At 43.7% G+C, this 24,002-nt stretch overlaps 1 protein-coding gene across 3 annotated transcripts in view; it reads left to right on the top strand.

Moving 5' to 3' along the window:
- The window catches only part of ABHD2 (abhydrolase domain containing 2, acylglycerol lipase), a 39,561-nt gene that overhangs the window by 3,695 nt on the left and 11,864 nt on the right, over positions 1-24,002 (top strand). For all 3 annotated transcript variants that reach the window (XM_042875839.1, XM_042875837.1, XM_042875838.1), the window contains 5 exons: positions 5,827-5,907; positions 6,771-6,971; positions 16,308-16,483; positions 18,005-18,172; positions 21,036-21,219. In XM_042875839.1, coding sequence (XP_042731773.1) covers positions 6,778-6,971; positions 16,308-16,483; positions 18,005-18,172; positions 21,036-21,219 — 722 coding nt within the window. In that variant the 5' untranslated portion in view covers positions 5,827-5,907; positions 6,771-6,777. The remainder of the gene's footprint in view (positions 1-5,826; positions 5,908-6,770; positions 6,972-16,307; positions 16,484-18,004; positions 18,173-21,035; positions 21,220-24,002) is intronic.

Below are 24,002 nucleotides of genomic sequence, written 5' to 3'. Positions count from 1 at the left end.
ACAAATGAGGCTTTGACAGTGTGATGCTGTCTTTCAAAATGCAGGGAAGGAATAAAGCAGATTCTTCTGGTGCTTTTCAATCTGTAATGCAGTTCATATTAGCTCACTTAACTGTTTGTGGCTTGGTACTCATAGTATCCACTCTGAGTGGGGATTTTGAGGTTCTCTGCAATTTGGCCTTCACCCCAGCTTAATGCTGCCCACTGGCACAAGGCTATGTGCTAGGTTATTGGCACTTGCTCGGGCTCTAAGACTGCAGGAAGATGTTAACCAGTATTTTTTCCCCTCAAAGCTTCTACAAAGAGCTCTGCTTCGTAGTTCCATGATGCAGCAATTAGGGTGTGTCAGAGTCCTAAGTCTCTTCAGTAACTGATGAATTATGTTTGCTTAAAGAACATAAGCCTTTCTGATAAGATAAGATGCAATTAATTGATTTCTATGGAGTCATCAGAGCTTTAATGGTCTTGTGTTAGTGTAACCTTGTATACCAGGTGTGTGTAACAAAAGCTAATATGGTGTTTCTTGATGCGTGACAGACAAGATCCAGCTAGTTTGCTGTGTAGACTCCAGTATATGCCATCTTTCTCCTTACTTAAGATGCAAAAGCTGCCTGCTATACAGCAGAACCATTCTGATACGTTGAAATGATGTTGTGAAGAAACAAAAGCAGTTCTGTCATTTGGTAGGAAGTGAAATTTGAGGCTCATTTGCCTGTAGATTAACCTTTGTGGGGAAGTGAAAGACATGAGGAGTCTTTAGCCCTGTGGGCTATGGAATTATTTTCAGGTATTTTCTCAAGCTAGCTGCCTTGGCATGTATGCCCTGCCTTCTGAGGTGCTTGGCTTCTGCTCTGAATGTGTTTGACTTCTCCAAGTCAAAAGGGCAAAAAAAAAAAAAGCTGCAGTTAGACACCTGTCTTTCTGGCTGTGCCAATGCTGCCTCGTGTAATGAACTTTGTCCCTGTGGCCTCACAGCACCTCCAGCTACTGTGCATGAGCCAAGAATTGTATCTGGTGGAAAGGTCAATTTCCAGTGAAGACGCCAGCCAACAAATTCTTGTCAGATGGTGCTGTAAACACTACCTGCTGCTTTGTGTGCTCACCAGCCAGCCAAATCCTGGCCTGGGTGCTGCCTTTGGCACAAGGCAGAGGGATTTGCACTGAGCACTTGTGTACTGTCCAGATACTGTTCCAGTAAGCGTCCCTACAAAAGTACGTGTCAGCATGCCCTGTTTGTTTGGAGATAACAAATCTGTCACATGTCTGATGACAAAACTGCATTGGGCTTTGATAGGTGCATGATGTCTCTGGTGAGGACTGCACTTTGCCTTTCTTGGTCACATCTGAAAGTCTAAGTGCCCAAAGTGCTTGGCTGACTCTTAATTAATCCCTCTGTGCTCGGAGGTCTGATATTCAATTGCCTCTTTTAAATGGCCAGAAGTGCTGAGGAGCGCGTCCAGATGATCTCAGCGTGTTCCTGATATGTTCTCATTAAAGCTACCACTGAAGATAATAGGTTCTGTGGTGTTCCTGAAATGATGAGGCTGGTACTGTGGCCCTAATGTATTTGTATCCATGTATTCCTTTGGAGATCTGAAAGTAGCAGTCTAGGCTTAACACTTTTTACTGGAAAATAGATATATTATATCAAAAGTGTTTGGTAGAAGACAGGATACTGGGTTGTCAATGAAGCTTGAAGCTTTTTCATAGTTCCTCTTAAATCCCTGTGTACTCAGGTAGCTGCTTTGCCCTCCAGCTGTCATCCAGCACTTTACCAAACCTTACTCTGGCACCTTTTCCTGTCAAGAGGCACTGCTTCAGGGGCTTTCCCAGATGTATAGGGGCATATATTCCTTACTTACATTTTCATCAGGTTGGTTTCTAACCATCTTTCTCTGCTTTAAACCATTGGCTGAAAGGAAGGCACGCTGTGACACACTCCTCTATGCTTTTTGGAATGAGTTTTTAATGAAACACTGCCATAAAGCTTAGCATTATTCCAGAACGCTGTAGTGCCTCAAGTTCCCACCCTTTCCTTATTAATGTTCCCCTTATTACAGGTCTAAATACCCTGTGTGGTAGCAGCAGGCCCATAACTTCTGGTTTTATGGTGAATCTTTTAGGAGAGGCATTGGCTTTGACTGCTATTAAAGACTTTCCTGGAAACGTTCCCTAAAGAACTCACTTCAGCAACGCAGCCTTCCCCTTCTCTCTTCAAAAAAGGAAGAAAAAACAACCCTTACTTCTGACCTGACCTAGGCACAACTGGGTGTCATTTCTCTTGTCTCGTAGACTTGCTTTCAGAATCTTCTTCCATGTGCAAGTGCTGAAACCAAATGAAATTAGTCTGAAACTTCTGAATTGTAGTGGAAAAAAAAGAGGGCATTGCAGTTCTTTGTAGAAATTTTGAAGGGGTAGGAAAGGGGGTTGTTCAATGCTTTTAATCTTTTCTGGGTATTCGTCAGTATTTGCTGTCAGCTGAGCTCTGAAAGCACTAGCGAGCTTGAGCACAAATGGTTAAGAGGGTATTTGGGAAGATTTTGTATCAAACTTCCTTCCTGGAAACTGAATTCCTTCAAGATTTTTCAGTAACTGTATCTGAGCATAAAAGAACTTCCTGTACAGCCCTTTTGCAGAGGCTGCCTGTTCTTTGGTCTGCAGAGGCTTCCATGCAGCTGCGCCTTCACTTTAGCCCCAAGTGTTACCAATGCTTTGCTGAAATGAGTCCTCCAGGTTTTCAGTTACTCATAAGAAGGCGTGAGGGAAGGTCTCTATGGGAGCGGCTTCCATCAATGCCCCTGTTGGCTTTGCAGAAGCAGGGCTGATGCAGCTTTGGCATGGGTGGAGGAGCTGTAATGCTTGGCAGCGCCCAAATCCTGCCTGTGCCTCCTTGAGTCATGGGGAGGAAGCAACCTCTGTGCCTAAAGTCTGCTCACACCAGGATCACAATGGTGTGTAAGTCTGATCTGCTGTCAGTCATCACTTACTGTACGATGAAGTATGCTGGTGATGGCTTTCCCAATACGTGGCACCATTCATACGTGAGGAATTGGCTGCAGCTCTACTGCCTTTTGGGGTGCTTTCGTCCCTACCTGTGAAGAAATACGTGGCTATTTTTTTCCTCATTATATATGCACAGGAGATGCATTCTGTTAACAGAAGTGCAGAAATAATTATCTCCTGATAGATTTCCAGCTTTTCATTCTATGCTGAAAGGGCAAATGACAAGGCTTCACCAACCCAGCGCTTGCTTTGCAGTGATTGATTTTTACAGTTAGTCTGCAGTCGCAAACAGGACTTCAGAATATTGATTGGAGGAACTGTAGCTCATTAGGGCTGTCACGCCTGTAAGTGATTTATATAAAAAAAAGAAAAGGAATTGTGCACTTCAGTTTCTTCAAAAATGACGTCCTTGGCCCCAAGAGCTTCAGCTCCCTGGTACTTCTCCGTGTTGATCTCAAGCCCTGTGATGGATGAGGAGGCAGGTTTGATTGCTCCCAGCGCTGCACTCATTGTGCTTTGATAATTTTGACTAGCTTGCTAAAAGCGAGTCCTGTGTTCTGTATATAGAAAGGCCAAATGTCTGTTTGTTCATGTTAGTGCTGGCCCGTTTTGAGGAGATTCAGGATCAAAATTTGCCTCGCTCAACGCTGTGCTTATCCATAGTTTTTCATAACCTGACAAGTTCATTGGGTCAACACAAAAAGGGTTTAACGAAAGAGAAGCAAGGTGACCTCATCACTGCTCATAAATAGAGACGTTTGATGTGTGTGATTAGAGGCAGAGAGCTCTCAAATCCATTTTGGTAAGCTAAACCCTTGCGATTTTAGAGCTGAGTGCTCTGGCTCAGCTCCTGCACATCTGCCCTGGCAGAGATGGATGTGCCCAGGGCTTAGACCCAGAGAGATGCTGGAAGTGCTGCGGCCTGGCCCTGGGCACTGGGCTTAGCAATGTTGCCTTCTTAGAGTAGATTTGTTGTGTAAGTTGGTTGCTGCAGACTGCTGTGCAGCAGCAGCAATGCCATCTCAGTTGCTTGCACAAATACTCAGGTCTGAGCCTGCAGGTAAAGGTCCTGAACACATGAACCTTTAGCCCATGTTTGAGGTGTCTGCGTCTACCTAAGAAATAATCAGTGATTTTGGTTATAGACTCTTGGTAGGCAGCACTGTCCTCTTACAAACAACTTGCTGATTTTCCTCTAGGCAACTCCAAGCCAGTACACTTTTTAAGGTAGCAACAGGCAAAAACTGGTTATAGCAGTACTACACAAGATGTGTTTGTAATCCAAAGACTGTGGGAGAGAGGGCTCTCAGAACGGTGCAGGCTAGTTGGGTGAGTTGCATTGAGTCACTGGTACAAAATGCTGATGACTAATCACGCCCAGTTTTATTTTTAACAAATTCACTGGTGATGTAAGAGCTGTAAACAGCAAACTGGCTGAAGGTCCAGGTGGCAGGAAGGTCATAGGTAACATTGCTCTATTACTTCTCTAAAGGAAGCAGTGAAGATGCCAGCAGAATTTCCCTCAGCTGTAGCTGAGGAAGCTGTGCTCGTCACCTGGCAGGCGTTGCTCAGGAGCACAGTTCTCTCCTGCTGCTGGCCATGAAGCCATCATCATCGCTGTGGTTTGCTGTAGTTTCCTGCTCACTTGGCTGTAGTGTTGGTGAAGGCCTGAGCGTGGAAGCCAGGTAATGTGCGACAGCTGAGCACTGCACTTGGACTCCTCATTGCAACAAATGATACCAGTGTAATATTCCAGTTATCAGAAATGTGATTCTTAATAGCCTACTCTTCTCCATCCTCTCCTACAAAGATTGGGACTGGGAAACCAAAGCTTTAGAGTTGTCCAATATTAAATATCTTCATTTTCTTCACCTTCTGTCCTCTTGCAGCACGGATACCAGACACTTGTGGCTCTCCAAGCTGCTGATGATCAAAGCTCATATCAGACTTGTTTTTTCCTCCAATTCCAATTTCCTCCACTGATTTTGGTGTAGCTGCACTGAGTACAGAAAGTACTTCTGAAGCTTTGTCCTCCTGAGAGGAAGACGAGCAAGGCTTCAGTACGGCCTGTCTTGTTGGCATATCTTCCAAATCAGAAGGAGCAGACAGTGCTGGAGCTGTTTCTTGGAAGCTCCATTTCCATATCAGCTTATTGTGCCTGTAAGGAATCCAGCTCTAATTGTACGTACTGCTTGTGCTCTTAGAGGCTGAAAGCTCTCTCTTCTATTAGTACTATCACACTGCTGTGACAAGCCTTGGTGTGTGTGCTGCAGTGTTAATTAGGTGGCTGTATCTCAGCCTGCTGGTGCTTCTCACCTTCTTGTTGAAGTGTTGTATGGAGAACTTCTCAGAATGCAGTGTGTGAGCAGGCAGAAACTGTTTACAAACTTCAGTCTGTAACAGGCTGTGTAAAAGAAGCAGGAAACTTCAGTCTGGCTTTGCACTTCAGTACCTTGTTAGTTCTAGTCTTGTCAGTGTGGAGAAGTTTGGGTAGCTGTTGTAACTGGGAGGAATGTCACATCTGTCTGGAAGGTTGCAGTCCAGCTTTCTTCTGGAGCTGCATTAGTTTTCATTACTGTTTTGTCCGTCCCTTCTCATGAAGACGTTCCTGTGCTGCAGATGGATTAGTGTGCTATAGGCAGAGACTGGCAGCTCCAAAGGTAAGAGAGGTTTGCAGTGCAAGGGGGTCAGGGTTGAAGTGGCTCAGAGTGAAATCAGTTGATATGTCTGTGAAGGGACTGCTTGAAACTTTTGTGGTTTTCCCTTGTAACAGAGAGATGAAGCCTTTCTGCTCCTGATCAGCTTGTTTCCCCCCCTTTTGTAGGGTTGCTTGGCACGTGGATCCAGAAGAGAAGATTCTGCTGAGGACTGGCTATTGCTCCTGGTTTGAAGAGAAGTGACATTAGTAAGGCTTCACTTATCAGTATCTTTCTGGGGTTACCTGTGTGGCTGAGGGAAGACCAATGGAAGAGTATGGATGAAATCTCTCTGTAATAACCTCATCCAGTTATTTGAACCAGGTGTTCAAAAGCAGCTAGATCGGTTCAAGAACTTGTTTTCAAACTGGAAGGGTATTGTTATATTGCTTTTTTTTTTTTTTTTTTTTTTTTTTTTTTTAATTCTCCCTCCCATCCTTTCCCCCACTTCCTTTACTCTGAAGCTCTCAAAGGGATAGATTTTAACCTAGTCCTCCTTTAGCTGTGAAACAACAGCAAATTAAAAGAGACTCTGAACTCAGTGGCACATGAAGTAATCACTCTAACACTCTAAACACACCCAGGAGTTAGTAGCAGTATTTGCATAGGGCTGCAGAGTTCAGGCTGAGGAACTAACCACAGTAGTTCTCTCAAGTTCTCCTTATCAAGACTTGAACGTCTTAGAAGAAATATCCACAGTGCTGATATTCCTTTATAACCTGACTTTTCACTCAGCTTCTGTTTGAGTTAGGTAGTCTTGGCTGAGAACCCAAAAGCACCGACTGGCTGCAAGGTTTGACACCTGAGATGCTGTTACAGTTCTAGTGCAGCCCTGATAGGAATAAGTCTCCTTCCCAACTCATCGTCCAATATCTGTTCCTTGTGGTCAGGGTGTTTTGAGCAGTACAAAACAGTCTTTCTTTCATCTTAAAAGCAGTCCGAGCTGATAAACTAGCATTTCAGTAGTACTGTTAAGTGACTAATGAAGGTATCTAGTACAGTTTTGTATGCAGTGTGGCAATTGATATTCATATCCATGGTTGAAGGCTTTAATATGGCATTTTATCTCCAGGTTCAACATGAGTGTGATGTTGGAAACCCCTGAGCTGCCGGCAGTGTTTGATGGGGTGAAGCTTGCTGCAGTCGCTGCTGTTCTCTATGTTATCGTTCGCTGCTTGAATTTAAAAAGCCCCACTGCCCCCCCTGAACTCATCTACCAGGACTCTGCTTTGTCCCGCTTTCTGCTCAAATCCTGCCCGCTGTTGACCAAAGAGTAAGTAGGATCTTTTGTCCACATTGACTTGTGTTGTGAAGAGCTGCACTGCACCATCCTTTTGCCTACTGTATTTCGTAAACCTGGTGCCAATGAGTGGCTAATAACCTGGCTAAGGAATTATGTGGAGGAAATGTACGTTGTAAGTTCAACACTTCATTGTTGTTAGCATACCAGGTAGCTGGGGTAAGACCAAGCCTTGCTGCACAAGAGCTTTCTGTGGATGTGTGGAAAAGCATCTGTGCCTTCTGTATGGGGTCTGCATGCTGGTACTGCACTGTACAGCATGCACTGCCTGTGGAAGCAGGTGAGGGATGGTTGCAGTCATCTCTTGCTCCTGTTCACTCACTCTCCATTCCTCCCCACTGCTCTCCATAGGAAGGATATCTGTCACAGCTCGTGGGCAGGAAACATTTTCACTGTGTGTCCAAGCACTTACAATGAACGCAGGGATAGCTCTTAGTTTTAAAGTGCCCACTTTTATGTGAAGTGTATTAAGTTGATTGAAGACTATTGAAATCTATTACTGAGTAAAGCTCATCATGATAACCAGTTTAGTAAAGTGATGATATAATGGATTGCTCTAAGGAAATCACTGTTAATGAGAGCTTGTATCAACTGTGTATTTGAGCAGACTGATCCTTGACCTCCAGTTCTGGGACCTCCAGAATCAGTGCAGCTGGCCCTCCTTCACCAAAAATATCAAGCATTTCCTACAACTCCATGAGGCTCTAGAAGGGGGGGTCAAGGACTTTAGTTACAGTATTTTCTCTACAGTCAGTCTTTCCAGTCCTATTTAAAAGCCTTAAACACGCAATAAGCACCGAGTGCTGCCTGATGGACCTTCCTTTTAGATCTCCAAAGTCAAGCTGACTTAATGCCAGTCATTGTAGGAGAGCTGAGAGGCTTTTAGCAGTGCTGTTAGGTGCGTTGGTAGCATAAGGCATAAGATCTTAGGCCATAGGGTTTGTAAACTCTTAGAGCAAATCATTATCTCTCAAATATGAGCCCAAGGGGGTTTCCCTAATGCACTCTGAATTTGGAAGCAACATATGTCTGTTGAAGCTGAGCATTGAAATTGAATATCGATTATTTCTAGTGCCCTAACTGTAAAGTAGTTACTTCCCTAGAAAAGATCAAGTTACCAGAACCTTCTTACATGTATTTTAGACACTTGTCATCTAGATGTTGACACTCCAAGCTGGCATGTCTTTAGTCACTGAAAGCACAGGCATGAAGCTGTGCTGATTACCAATCTTGAAGGTATATTAATATCAGGGTAATCTTGGAAACTTAGGTGAATGTGCTTATTTTAAAGTAATTCAGAGTCTTTATCACTTCAGTTTCAGCACTGTCCTCACTGCACAAGCTAAGCAATATCACATTAGAAACATGCTTTGGATTTCCACACAGTTGGAGAACAAAGTGCTCCTGAGGGAGTGAAAATGCAGAACATGTCTAAAACTTGTGGTACATCTGGTGTGTGTTAGTTACAGGCAAGAAAAGCTTCTTGCAGAACCCCAGCGTTGTGTTAATAGTGTGCAATCTCAGTCTGTTCTCAGTGGGTAAACTCAGAGCTCACACTTGCTGACTTCTCTGAAAGCTGCAGCCGTGATTTCCAGTACCTCATTCTTGGGCAGAATATTGCCAGAAGGATTTGTACCACAGAAAAACTCTTTGGGGAGGGAAAAAAAAAGTCAATAAAGTAGTTGTTCAGTCTTATCTGCATAGCTATGTTCAGATAGAGGGGAATATCGTGCTGTTGGTGCTTGAAAGGGACAACTCAGCTGTAAGATTGTTTGTGATTTGGTGTTCTGTTGAGGTTATTGCCTTTTTTTTTTTTAATGCAAAGATTAAAAATATCAAAGAGGGCCTGTTTATATGCATGAAAGTCACCTGGAAACTAGTGGGAAACAAATGTATTTAAATTCCTGCAATTACGCATGAAATAGTTTGTAGGACTAATTAGGAAAACTATGTGGAAGCAGCTTGTGCTGTACTCCACTGAAAAATCTTGCAAGACTTTGATTACTTGCTAATTATTCAGAGTGTTAGGAAAGCTGATTAAGCAGCTCTTTTCAAATTCTACCATGAAGGCAAAGTAAGTAGCCCAGCAATCCCTCCTGTTACATCAGTGCTTGGTTTGCTGTAAGATCCCCCACTGATTCTTCTGTACAGCTGGAAACTGGCTTTTAGACGTGGTCTGTTCACTGCCCTTATGCTCAAAGGGTATTTAAAACTGAGTGGCAGGGAGAAAGCAGAGGCAGGCAAGGCTGTTCTGTATGTGCAGGTATTGAAAAATAATCGAAAAACACTTTTCTCCTTGATTTTATTTTTCCTTTATGGCACTATCCTTACCTCTGGACTTGCTGAATAAACTGTAAACAGCATCATTCAATAAGCCAAGTGGTGGTGGGTGAATAATTTAAGAGCTTTGGATAGTAAAACTGCCTGGGATGGCCGTGAGCCAGGTACCTTGCACTTGCAGATGCTAATACTGCTTCTTACAATTCTCTAAACTGCTAGAAGCTTTCTACATATCTCATGAACAGAGGACTGTTTCTGCCCACATCGGAAGGAAGTTTCATCTCTCTGTTTTGCTTTCTCAACCCCTGCCCAATGAAATAGCATAGTGAAGTAGCATAATCAGACTTTCTTGTTCTGCTTCTTGCTTGAAACCTCTTTGATATTGGTTCAGTTATTTGTACCCTCAAGCATTCAGGCCTGTCCACTGGCTGTCTCCTGTTCCTGCCTTTCAAATCACTACAGAAAGTCTGCCATCTCTTAGTGCTGTAGAAATGTAGCATGGGCTCCTCTGACTTGTGCAGACAAATTTGGCCTGTGTCTTCTGTGCTGTGATAGAGGGTTTTTTTTGCTGCACCCACTTCTTCTATCAAGTGTGTTTGTGTACACTATTTGTGTACACTATTCCTGTAGAGTTATGGCACAGGTATCATCCTTATGGAAGAGAATTGCTTCCTGCACACATCCTTAATGCAGGCAAGCTCCTCAGAGACTGGAGCAAAGGACTGTCAGGCCTGTTAGTAAATGCTGTTAAAGATCCATGGCAGGGTTTTCTTGTCCATTGTTTGCACAGTAATCTGTACTAGATAAGCAGGCAACTTGATACCAGAATATTCTTTTGGACTGTCCTTGCTCTTCTGTAGGTGCAAGGAGAGAAGCAGTTAGAAAAGCTGGCTTTGGGCTTTGTTCTGTTCCTCCATCCTATAGCCAACTATATTTGATTCCTGTCAGCTCCTTAGTGCTCTACCCTGGATGAAGCACTTCCTGGAGAGTAATAAACTGAGAACAGTGTTCCTGCTGGAGCTCTCACAGGTGAACATGCTGAGAGGCAGAGAAGGGCAGCAGCTCCCTGCAGGTTAATTGAAGCATTCTCCTTAGGGAGAAAAGTAGCCTTGTGGGGACTGAGTCCTTGCTGAGTGTTGTGCTGTGGCAGCAATCTGGCATTCTGTAGCTCTCATCAGCAAGGATGATGTGCTGTAATACCCATTCCTTGTTTTGACTAAAGTACATCTTGTAGTCACCAAAGGAGGAGCATGTTGTGCTCCTTCCTAAATAAAAGCTCTCTAGACTGGGGGGGAGGTAGCTTAACTGAGGACAGCTGTACCTTTAGGTAGGCTTTATGCAGTTACTGTACGATGCAAACAATTCTACTCCACTTATGTTAATTTCTTTTTTAGAGACTATGGGGACATGAAAGTCCCAACACCATTTTAGAATCAGGTTTGAAGGTATTTGCTGTGTGTTCCATCACGCTGAAGAGTCTAGCTGAGCTGGTGCAGAAAAAGTTGCTTTCTACATATTGAGGGAGAAGACTGTGAACCCTCCAGAGTCTTCAATTAGATTTCTTGATTGTAAATTAATTGCTTTCCCTAGCATTGGAGACAAGGTTCAAGCAAGGTGTGGTTTGTAAAGCATCCTTTAAATTCTTCCAGACAGGTCTGCCAAGAGGAAAAAAAAAAAACAGCCAAACCCCTGTTGTAATGCAGGAGGCAGTTCTCCTGATGTGCACAGATCACAGATTTTCTTGCCCTTGGTATCCAGTGTACATCAAAGCTGATGCAAGAGTTGATGTTTAAAGTGTTAATCTCCACAATTGAAATGAAGTAATACTCCAGAAATAAGCTTGTTGCTGAACTTCTGCTTCAGTTCTTCGAGGATCTGAATGCTGATGCTTGCTAATAAAAATAGCTCTGGTTTTGTGCTTTGTTTGAGCTGCTTATGCAGCTGCTGCTTTCCTAAATTCTGTAGGCTGGGAAACGTACGTGCTCTAAAATCATAATCTGCTCTGATGGTCACTAAAACTTAATCTAGATGCACATATTGGAATTGGTTTTAACCTTAAAATGCTAGGTGGAGATTCTTGAAGCACCTAAGGTCTTCTCTTGCTCTCGGAGACTGCTGTGGGCTGTCACCTATCAAGATGTGGGGGTGGGTTTTACAGCTAAAATGAAGCACTTGGAGCTAAAAAAGCTGGCATTTGTGAAGCGTGTTTATGTAACTGGGTCTGAATTCATTTGGCCAGCTAAGGCACGTGACATGATGAATACAGAGTTTGCTAAAATCAGTTTCCATAACAAGCAACTGGCAACCCCAGACCTGTTCTACCATCTACATTCTGCCACAGATTCCAGTTACTGAAATCCCCTTCCTAAAATTCATAGCTATTGAGAACCTTAATGAATTGCATTAAGTGCTTGTCTTTTCTTAGAGTACCTGATACCTGTTGCAGCTCACCAAATCAAAGTAGGAAGATCACTCAGATCAGCTGCCTGTGGACACACAGCCTGAGCCTGGATCCTCACGTTTGTGAACAGCTTTGCTGGAACACAGCATGCTGGGGAATGCACAGTGAATCACACAGTGAAACTTGCTATCCTGGGATAATCTCTACAAGCATGGTGTTTTAACAAAGCCACTTTGGCTTATAGCACGCATTAGAGAGAAGCTGAGGAAGTCTGTCATGTCCTTGAACACTTTTTCTGCTAATTACCAGTGATTGAGGGGAGCCACCTGCTTTTGAGTGAGAGGCCCTTGTTTGAAATGCATGGTTAAATTTAGCAGTCATGATAGCATTTGCATTAAAATCTAAAGGATGAGGCTTGGATGCTCCTTGAGTCACTTGCCTTTAACAGTTCAGTTAGCATGGTATCTAGCTCAAGTTTCCATGTGTCACATGCTGTTGAGCTTGTTTGCTTAAGGTAAGCCATAGGAAAAAGCCTGAGCACATGCTCTTGTGCCTGCAGGGTGATTGTTTCATAGGAGCATCTTTTTTTCAGCTGTTTGCCATGAGGAGTATTGGCCTCATTGCAAAACAATCTGTGCTAGCTGTGGCTATCAGCATTAGATAGTTAAGTGGTTTCAGCTGGACTGAATATGGAACTGGTTTTTGTATAACGACTGAAATAAACATTAGCTTATCTAACCTGTACTTTCAAAGGGTAGAGTTGCTTGAATAATTTCTAACTAGTGTTTTCTTTCCTACCAGTGAGGTATTGTGAGCTGCTGTGATTGAAGAGCTTTTTCTGTTCTCTTCTGTGTATGGATTTAGAAAAGCAAGCTGAGAGTCTGCATAAACTGTGGATAAAAGATGTATCTTGTCCTTCGGTCCCATGCAGTCTTGCACTGCAGGGCTCAGTACTTGGTTTTAGAAATTCTTGTAGGTTTGCATTCATTGAAAGCTGCAGACAGAAAGCCACTGGCACAGAGACTTGAAAAAGCAGATTTATCTACTGCCAGAATAGATGGTCAACAAAAATAGTCTCAGACAGATCATATGCCTGGTGCTGCTACACATTTTAAGGGTGCCTTGCCAACTTGTCCACCAGCTGAGAGCAGCTTTTACTGGAACACACTGATACAGACATCCCTCTGCCACTATCTAGACTTCATGGGTTCTGTACTAGGTCAGATTAGCAGCTCATCTTGGTAATAAGTCCAATATTTTTAGTCATGGTACTAGCTGTCAGCTTTTGCAGCAGTCTGTTCAGGTGAGCTTTAACATGGGTTAGTTTTCACTGGCTACGCAGGATTTATCAGGATTTATGCAATCTGGGCAAATTCTTCCCTCCTCCTCCTTCCCCTTCACCCCCTCTCCCCATTGTGGTCTTCAGTCTCCTGGAGCCCTCCTGCAGGGACTTTCAGATTACTTATCTTGCTGCAAGTCTATAGCATAAAGGTCAGTGGGCAAGAGTAAAAGAAAAGACAAGTGAAATAACAGGCTGTTGCCCTACCACTTGCACATATTTCTGTTATAACTGCTTTCTCTTAAGTGCAATCAGCATAAACATACTTAACGTCCTTAAGTAAGACTAAGTGGGAGTAACAAATCTCTGCATCAGAGCACTGTCTATGCACATTGCTCATGCTGGATTTTGCCTTTGAATATTCACCTGGAAGAGCGTAGTTACATGTGCAGTGACTAATGCTCACACATCTCTGCTGCAGGCAGTGTGGCACTGAAACAACTACACAGGAGTTAACTTAAAAGATAAGCTGAGTGTTTTTCTTCCTTGTTCATAGGATGCTTAGAAACACTGATGTGTGCTCCGAAAGCACCAAGCAGTGAATGCACCCTTTCCATAGGGCTGCATGCTGTTGGATGGAAATGTGCAACCCATAGGCAGCCTCTGTTCATCATTATAAGTGGAGCCAGTGGTATTCCTGCCTTGTTTTCAGACCTTCCCTTGAGGGTAGACAAGAGTGAAACTGCCTGTGCTGTTTGTGTAAAAAGGGCACAGAGGATTGACTTATTGAATATCAGAGCTTCAGAAATCTTATAGTCAGGTTATAAGAAGGCAGCCTTATTGCTTTTTCCCCCTGTGTGACAAGCTGTGACCTGAGGAAGCAGGCTGTGGTAGGTAGCATGCTGTTGAAAAACAATTCTTTTGAAGTCATTTGTCTAGATTTAAGTTCCAGTAGTTGTGTTGATGTCTTGAATACTTCTAATTTCCCTTCTAGCAGCTCTGCAGAAAGTCACCAAAGCTTTCCAGTGCTAGGATGTGACCCATGAAACTACACTGATGTCTGAGTCTCTTCTGGAAGAGCTTCAATATCTTATTATGGGCTGTATTTGACAACTCTCCTCTCTCATCCACAAAAAAAAAAATATGCTGCCAACAAAATCTGTTCACAAAGGACTTCTTAAAGAAGTCAGTCAAGCACCATCTAAGATGGGATATGGCTTCTGAACTGGTTGTGAGTGAATGACTGAGGGCAGCTGATTTCTGTTGCACTGGAAGACCTGTGTTTCCTCCACCTTTCAGAATGGCTGCAGAATCTGTTCCAAACCTCTGCAGTGAGCAATGTGTGCCTTGGGCAGAGCCATCTGTAGCCCTTCTTGTTCAGCCTTGTTTGTACCGACTGTCCCATCACACCAACCCTATGCACGTCTATCGTAACCCTCTGCATCGTGAGACAATCCACTGATTTCTCTCCATCTCTAGCAGCAGTTAAGGAGAATAAGTTGTACAGTCCACTCTGTTGCTGGAATCTGCACTACAGGCTGTTCCTGGCAAGCACCCAGCTGCAGTGTGTACTCCCAGTATGGATATGCTTGGCTGATAAAGATGGATAATGCTGCTGCTCTTGTGTAGATTATTTGCAAAGCTTTATAGGTGAGTGATGGAATGCAGTGGAGGGGGGAGCAATTTACAAGGCTATAGGCTCTTGTAGTTTTTTTTGGTTGTTTTTTTGTTTTTTTTAACTTTCTGAAGTTATATCTACTTCTATGGAAATCTGTTTTGGGTCTGCTTGGGAATTGAATTGCACTTGTAAAAAGTGAAACTGCAATGAGCCATACTGTGTTACTTTGGCTATAAAAAATTTCCTTCCTGGATGATGGGATAGAATGCGCATCCTTCTGCTGGAACTCAATTCTTGTTTTGCTAAACAAGCTGCGAGAACTTTTATACAGAGTGTTGTTTTCTTATTTAAGAGGTATGTAAGAGGGACACAGGATTACAGATATGAGGTGTAAGAGCTGCCATGAGAAAGCAGGTCCAGCTGTGAGCAGTGTCAGAGCATACAGCAGAGCTTCTGTCCAGTCACACTCTAATGGGTTATGGGCTTAAGCAGTAAATCGGATGAGCCTAAAAGCTGCCTAGTTTTATGAGAGCAGGGCAAAGCACGAAAGAACAGGATCTTTGCTTCATATGATCTCAAGCAATAGGAGGGAGAGTGTGCAGGAAGCCTTTGCTTAAAAAGAGGAAGGGAGTTACTGATCTCTTGGTATCCACAGTGGTGCAGGCAGCTCTCAAGCTTGTTCTGGATCCTCTGCTCTGTGCAGCAGAGACTCCTTAATTGGAGCATGCTCCCTGGGGCTGCTGTTCTCCTAAACAATGAATCATTCATGCTTTGCTCTCAAGAGCTGATGTAAATCCCTTTTTCAAGGCATTTGCTCAGTCTCTCCTTTGCAGAGTGGCCAGGTGACTGCATCACCAACACTTGGTTAGCAGTACCTCTGGTTAAACCACTGGCAGCTCTGCTTGTGGTTAAACACATTTTACCCCTTTAACCCCTTTCAGCTAACAGCAGTTTATACCCAGGTCTTTTTGAAGGGCCACTAAGCCAGAAGGAAGAAGGCATTCTGCTTCATCACGGAGCTTTAATGTGTCCTTGATAAACACGGTTGGTAGAATGCCCCCCTTATGTTGAAAGAGAGATTTATCCAGGGGAGCTGGGTTAGCAAATTCTCTTAGAGGTCCTTTTGAAACTGTTCCTGCTTTATTACGAAACCCTACTTGAGGCAAAATTTCCTTGTACCTTGCTCCTTACCTAACTGAGAAAAGCATTTCAATGCAAAATTGTTGCAACTGGAGCGAGTCTTGTGGTTTTAGTCTTCTAGACCTTGCAATGAATCCTGTGTTTCTGCCACCAGCTTTATGTGTTGAAGTGCTTACACAAGTCAGTGTGGCTCAACCCAGCAGGCCTCAGTGTTTCAATTAAAGCAGATTTATGACACTTGACAAGTTTTGAAGGTCAGTTTGGTTGGCTGGCAACATGCTGTTCCAGCCTCACAAGGACGCAAGGCCGCTGTGTAGTCTGCAAGGAGCATTCGTGCATGTAATGTTTCCATGTGGAGGAATGTCTGGGTTTTTGGCCTCTTCTTCTAGTGCTGATAGCTCAGCATTAGAAGCCTATCAGTCTCGTCACTGGTAGGGCTGCAAAGATCAGTGCTGCCAGTTCAGCCATAGCAAAAACACAATTTGTTACTATATTTGGTACTGAGGGGGAGTTTTGTTATGGGATTGTCTATCTGTTCTGGAAGGCTCGTTAGCACAGCAGGATATGCAATTAAATTGTTGCCTCTTTCAGGTACATTCCACCCTTGATCTGGGGGAAGAGCGGGCATATCCAGACAGCCCTTTATGGAAAAATGGGGAGGGTGAGATCACCACATCCGTACGGACATCGCAAGTACCTCACGATGCCAGATGGAGCAACAGCAACCTTTGATCTCTTTGAGCCGCAGTCTGAGCACTGCATTGGAGGTCAGTCACACAGCTGCTGGCTGCATTTAGCTGCTAACCTCAATTCTGTGCTCTGGGAGTGGGGAGGAAGCAGATGAGAGCACTGCTACGTGATTTTCAGGAAGGTTAGGTGTTCATCTTGGTGATGGGAAGGGGCTGCTGCACAGTGCTACCCAATGTGCGGAGACTGAGTCTGCCTTGCCATGTATCTGTATCTCACACAGCAGGGGAGAACCTGCTAGATTAAATTGACTTTGTGTGACAAGGGCTGGGGGTTAAGGGGCAGAATAAATGCTCCATAACCTCTCTCGCACGAGTGATGCTGCCCATGAGCTGGTGGTAACTTTTGTGTTCAGAGTGCCCTTTGCCTGCCAAGACTGTAGGATCATAGAACAGAGAATAGCAGCATAGCATTCTTCATAGCTTGGTGTGTATGGAAAAGAAATTAGGCTTTTATCTCCCCCTTACAAGCAGATTCTGGGTAGTTTTTGTTGACAGTAGGTGTTTCAGGATCTGTATGAAAACAAACCACGTACGGTATGGAGGAGCCTTAAGAGAATTTCAGAAGAAGAAGAGAATCCTGGTGTTTTCCTCTGCATTATGCATGTATGTTCAGAGTGAATGTCAGAGTTGAAACTCAGTAGTGGTAAGAGCAACACTTAAAATTGAATTGCTGTGACTTCAGTAGTGCAAACTAAATTTCTGCAGTAGCTGATTTTATGGTAAGCCCAAGATTCCCAGTTTGCCTTCAGGTCAAGTTCTTAGCATGGTCAGAGTTGAGGTCTTTGTGATATGTAATGTTACACTGTAACAGTTTCTGTTATCCTTATCACTAAAGACAATCCGAACAGTGCATTCCTAATGAGGCAAAAATCCACAGTGGGTAGAACTACAAGTTAGAGCTTTGTACAGCAGTGCAGAGTATGATAGCTAATTGGAAGTGCATATGCTAATCTTGTAATTTGCTGAATTACAGTAGAGACTTTCTTAGCTGATGAAATGATCTCTTGTTAAAGGGATGAACGGTGTTGGCAGATCAGGGATTGTGTAGCAATGAAGCAGAGGATGCCTAATGTCGGACAGTCAGAATTTCTGTGCCTAGTAGAGCTTCCTTTTGAGTGTCAGAGTTGCACTGAACTCTGGAAGCGTGGACAAGCAGCAGGCTCTCGAGCTTCCATGCACTTAACAGTCGCAGCGGGCTGCCAGAAGGCAGAGCATGTGTGATGTCCAAAACAGCTTTCTTCAAAGGGAAGCATTTTCACTCAGTCTTCGGGAAGTTTCTGTAGAACTGTTTGTGCAGCCTTCCCCAGAGTTAGAAAAATGTTCATCTCTTATAACATGAATTACTCTTTCCACATCTTTAGCATTAGGGCTGCTACTGTTCTTTCCCATAGTGGGCTTTTTTGGCAGAATAATAGGATTTTTGGCTTTCTTCTGGCACATGGTTTCCCATGGCTGTGAAATGGAAAGCTTCTGAACCTCTTAATTTGCATGCAGTGACATTTACTTAACTTTTCTCTTTTTCTCTCTTTCTGTGCACAGAGGATGTCACGATGGTAATCTGCCCTGGGATTGCTAACCACAGTGAGAAGCAGTATATCCGCACTTTTGTTGACTATGCACAAAAAAATGGGTACAGATGTGCTGTCCTGAATCACTTGGGGGCCTTACCAAATATTGAGCTCACTTCTCCACGAATGTTCACATATGGTAAGTACTTCATCACAGCTGGTGACTTTCAAGCTTGTGCAATTTCTAGGTCTTAATCAGGCTACCATAGCTGAATTAGGCTAATCATTTTGTACTGTTTCTTAGGAAATGAATGTAACTTTTGAGGAAGAAGGGAGACTAGTACTGGGATTCACTTTTCCTTCTTTCTCATCCTAGGTCTTAAACACGTACTCCTAATCAAGGAGGCAGTTTTTTGAAAGAAAAGCTTTCTTAAGAAGCTCTCGTGGCTACTGACAGCCTGCTCAAATGATTTGAGGGATGTTTAAATGTCAGTTTAGTGGAATATGAACAAACTTGACTTGGACAGAAGTTATTTGTGAGGCTTTGAAAACTAATGAGGACTGTGTACCAGCCTATCCAGAAAGTACGTTTCTATCCTAGGAGGGCCATGGTCAGATCATTCTCTGAATGTAACACAAATATCAAGGAATGCAACAGATCTGCAGCTTGACAGTAAAGCTACAGAAGTGGTAGTGCTTAGCTACTATGATTTTGGACTTTCACTTTGCATATAAGGAAATCTTTCTTAGCCAGTAAACTTTAAGGAATGAAATATTTTGAGATGGCCTAGGAGTGACTCCAGCTATTCATAACTTGCCCTGCAGCATGCAACATGATCTTGGTAAAATGTGGTCTTCTTGCCAGAGACCTGATCTGCTTGTTCCTGAGTTCTTTTGAGCCCTCATGCCCTCTGTACTGCAGACATCTATAGGTACCTTATGGCAGGACTCAACTGTGAGAATAGTAGACTGGCATTAGGTTCTTTATTTATTTGTTAAAGATATCTTGTGCTTTGGAACTCTGAATGTAGCAGGTAGATAGGCATTAATGCCTTGTTGCTTGTTTTATAGCTATTTAATCCACTCCTGAGTGGGAAAACATTTCAGAAGTACCAATAGCCTTGATTTGTTATGAGATCCTAGGCTAGCAGTTGCTTTGAGTCTACCAGAATCAAGCCTGATCTCATTCAGCTGTTTGGTTTTTTGATAAAAGTTGGGAGCTTCCTTCCAAAAATATTACCTTCCCAGGACAGAGTAATTTCCAAAATTTACTGACTGTTCTCTGAAACCTTCAGCAGTATCATGCTAGCAGATACCTAATTATAATGCTAGAGCCTGAATTCTTGAATAATTAACTAAAATGGTTAATAAGGGTCGGGGGGGAGGGGAGATTAACATCACTACCAGGGTATAGATCTGCTACAGCTCTGCCTGGAGTAAGATGGTGATGTCACTTATCTCTGTCTAATGTCAAATGCTGGTCTGGAATTCTGAGCCCTCATCTCAGTTTCTCAGTTTGCTGGAGCTGATGGTAGACTTTCTTCACTTTGTGTAGTTTTTCTTTAGACCTGAAGGAGCTGTTCTGCAATGTAGCTCTGGAGACATGCCTTTCTAAATCTTCTGAAGCCTTGGGGAGGGCAAGGAATGCCTAGCACTTCCTTTGAGCAAGTCAGTAAATCACTAAGAAGTGACTCTGCCAAGAGTAGTGCCAGTAAGACCTTGAGCAAACTTTACTCTGTCTCTAATCCAAATACCCTTTGTCCTTTCAGCTTTTGCTGGATTCCTGGTGTGTTTTGGGGAAACGAGTATCATAAACTTGATTTGCTTGAGCCTTTACTTCAGGCTTGATCTGTTGTTATTTTAGCTTCAAGTTTCTGAAATGCTTTCGAATTGTGACAGTCAAATGCTGTAGTGTTTTGACTGCTAGCTTCTTCCAGAGGAAGCTAGAGCAATGCAGCATTTGTCATCTTGTGGAAAATTGCTAAGTGGGAATGCTCACAAGGAAGTGCCTGAGCCCAGATGAGATGCTCATCCAGATGCTTTTTCTTTCACTGAAGTGAACACAAACTTTGCTCAGCATCTGCTCCAGAGCTAGCTAAAATCTGAGGCTGATGTCTAGCAAGGGTTTTGCGTTTGGGGTGAAGGCAGAGTGGAGCGGTGTTTGGATAGCACAGTGTAGAATCCAAACTCTTAGGATGTACCTTCCTGTAGCAGCCCCACTGCACAGATCTGAGGTACACATGAATTAAAAGGTGGAATTTTATTTTGTTTGTGTGGTTTGCTCAGCTTGCAGTCTTGAATCCAATTGGAAGATTAACAAAGTGCACAGTCAGTTGATACCACTGTCTTCATTTCTCAGACAGTCTGAGGACCTCAGTGCTGCCAGAAGTTTGATCCCTCAGTGTTGCAGCCTGTGGGATGCAAGTGAGCATGAACTGAGAGCAGCATGCATCTGTGTAGAGATACCTACTTCTTCCCTTGATGTGGGGAGGCCCATTCCTCTTGTAAGAAACTGCAGTATTTTTACCTCAAGTGGCTGAAAGAAGTCTAGCTGCTTTTGCTTAAACCATTCCCTCTAGTTCCAGAGAGCACCTGCTTAGGCTCTTCAGTCCATTGAGCCCTCTGTCCTGACAAGCTTGCTCTGTGTTTTCAACATGGATTTAAGAACCTATGGCTGTCTTGCTGTGAGCAGTGAGCAGGCCGCTTTCCACATAGCTCACTTCTGTTCAGAAGTGGCAAACTGCCTCAGGAAGACAATGAAATGCTGTTATTTTTAAGCTGCTTTGGAAAGGAAGAGTGGATTGTCAGATCTGCTGCTCTCATGATTTTTATTTTTTTTTTTTAGTTCATCTTAATTTGGCAGTTGGTCCAAAATGAGGCATAAGCTAAGGTCCACAGGACTCATAAAGCAGATGCCTGAGCATGTGAATCAGAGATCTTAAACCTTGAGGTTATTGAAAAATCAGAAGGAGTAAGAAGCTGAACTTAAAGCATACAATTGGAGTTTGAAGTGGAAGTCAGGGACTGTTGGAAGATGCCTTTGACACTGTCCTTATTTTCAGGTTGCACCTGGGAATTTGGAGCCATGGTGAATTACATCAAGAAGACCTACCCTCAGACCCAGTTGGCTGTGGTAGGCTTCAGCCTGGGTGGAAACATCGTGTGCAAGTACCTGGGAGAGAACCAGGCCAACCAGGAGAGGGTTCTGTGCTGTGTCAGCGTGTGCCAGGGGTACAGTGCGCTCAGGTGAGTCTGCAGTTCTGTCCTGGTTTCTTCTGCAGGGTGGGGGGAAGGGGGCACTATTTCTCTTGCACTTATTTAGTCTTTACAAATGCAGAGCGCAGGAGCCGAAGGAGCAGCCACAACTTTGTTGATTTGGCAGCACAAACAAAATAGACTTTGTCAACATTGCAAACAAGCTTTCTGTACCTCACCAGGTACAAATACTGGTAGCTGCCATTCTATATGTGTGAGTTGCCTAACTTTGTCATGGCAGAAATGCTGCAGTGTGGTAAGAGGAGGCATTCTTCATCCAGTCCTGGCTGGGCAGCATGACAAACTTCTGAGCTGATGCCAGGATTAAAGCAATAGTTTATGCTTTCTCATCGCTCTGGAAAGTATCACTTGGTTCATAATAGCTCTTCTGGCTTCACTGTGGAGTTCCCTAAGGTCTGCTCATAAGACTGTCTCTTATCTGCAGAGACTGAAAAAACACGAAGCTCAAACTGTCTGTTCATGCTCCTTCCTTTTTGTGTGTCCATAAAATAGTGCAGTAGGATGCTGAGGGCATGGAGAGGCGCTTGCAATCGTACTACTGGCCTGAAATTTGGAAGGTGGAGAGGCTAAGGCTTTTAGATGGTCTGCCTACCCATTAACCTGTCGTTCCCTGCTTGGAAGCCGAGGCTGTAGCCTTCACAAGAGCTGTAAGGGCTCCATCTAGTGCTAACACGTGTATTCACTGATGGAGGGCAAGCACACAGCGCTGCTGCTTGGAAACTGGTAGCTCACCTGATGTGAAGTAACTTTCCGTGTATGCACAGCTAATGAAAATTAAAACAGTGCAACTGGCTAAACTAATGCTTCCACTTTTTTCTATCTGCACATACAAACAGCTACTGATGTGTTGCTGACTGTACAGTGACTTAACTGCATCACTGAGCCATGAGAATATTTGAAAAGCAAAGGAAGCTATTGATACCCCCAGGCTATTTGTGTCAAAGTCCTTTGGACAGATAAAGATGAAACTATGACAGCACTGTGAGGGACTTGCTGTGGAATCTGGCCTCCCAGAATGGTGAATGTAGCAAGAATCCTCTTGATGCATTCTTTTGAAGGCAGCTCCTGGAACTGTTTTTGCAGCCATCAAACAGGGCTTGCAAGGATCACATCTGGCCTTGGCCTGTTTGATTTATCTTCTGCAGTTATGCAACATTGTATTTCTGGTCTCCAAAATGCTGTGAGTAATGCTGTTCTCTAAGCTGGTTTCTTAGTACTGTGTCACAATGTGCTTGTGGAACGGCAGCAGAGGGGCAGCCTCGTTAACACTCCTGCACTTGGATATCCATATGGAAAAATAACAGCTGCTTGCCTGAGTTTAATGCAAGTCCTCTGTGGGCTCTTGCGGATTATTGAGCTCTTGACTCCACCTGCTGGGTAAACATCTACTAGCAAATCTCCAGTCACAAAACATCTGCTGTGTGTTACAGTGCACCCAGCAGGAAGGCTGTTTAGGTCTCCTGTCTGCCTACCTATCTAGTGCTGCTTTTAAATGGTAATTAGAGAGAGCTAGGGGAAAGCAAGGTCAGTAAATATCCACAAAGAAAAAAACAGGATAACGTGGGCCTTCTTTCCCTCCTGTAGAAGGAGGAGATACAAAGCATCTCCAGGTAGAGTGGGTAAGCCTTGGCCTTCCTGGTCATATTCTGATAGGTGAAAATAACTGGTCTCTTTCCTCTGGGCTATGTGAAGGTGGATTACTCTGGTAGATTACCAGTTAGCTTATAGGGTGGTTGTTTTTTTTTTTCTTAGCTTGTACAGCCTTTGTCCCCAAACATCGTTAGGAAGTAAAAGGAGAAAAATTGGGAAGAAGTGATGATGAATAAGATGAAGCAGATATCCGAAATACAAAAGCCTTTCCAGGGCATTAAGCAAGTGTCCCATAGACAGGTCTGATAAAGTAGCAACAACAAAATGCTCTACCAGCAGAAAATGGGTCTCTTGGTTTAATGAATTGACACAAAGTTCGGGGAATTTGTTCCCTGAGGCCAAGCAGGGACCTGTCTTATTCCTTAATCTCTGCCTGCACAGACTTGATTCTACTACTTGATCTTGTGGAATGCACTTGCACCATAGCTGTGGGCTGTGGGGAGAGTCCCCGCCTTTCAGACCTGTGCAGTCCTCCAAACCTTGGAAACTGCATTTTTATCAGTGCTCGCAGCATATTAACAACCATACTGTCTGCCACAGTAACTGGGGGAAAGTTTGAGCTCTAGTTGTCTTGAAATGGCTTTGAAGGTTTGTTTGGAAAATCTTTTCCTGTCCTTATTCCTGTGGCTGGACATAAACATGGTAGGTAAAGGCTGGCTGTAGCCTGAAGGTCTGTGCTGCAGTGTGGCTTACTGCAGGCTGGCATGGCTTGCTTATGCTCTGCTGAGGAACTTGGGGGTTGGGAATTCATGACAAATCTACCACAATTTCTCATGGTATGTTAATGTTTAAATGGGAGTATTTCAGTAGCTGAAACTGCTTGCTCCCAGCATTCTTAGGTTGCTCAGTAAATGATAGTGTGTTTCCTCAGTAACAGCAAACCTATTTAAGAGTAAAGCTATAACCTGCCCATGACCCTGCGTAGCAAAGGAGTGCCCTGTATCTGGCAGAGCTCGCTGAAGTCTGGACAACTTTAGTTCTGTTTTAACAACAGATAAGCTGTGAAGTGCTGTTCTGCTTTGAGTGTAGGTAGAGACCTCAACTGTGCTTCTTGCAGCTGCAACTGGTGTTTATTCCTACAGTTACTGCCAATGAAGCTGAAA

This window comes from Lagopus leucura, unplaced genomic scaffold (genome assembly GCF_019238085.1).
Source record: "Lagopus leucura isolate 7727_CA_CO unplaced genomic scaffold, USGS_WTPT01 Super-Scaffold_100015, whole genome shotgun sequence".
In the NCBI taxonomy this organism is placed as follows: Eukaryota; Metazoa; Chordata; class Aves; order Galliformes; family Phasianidae; genus Lagopus; species Lagopus leucura.
This window is presented reverse-complemented; position numbering and strand designations above follow the sequence as displayed.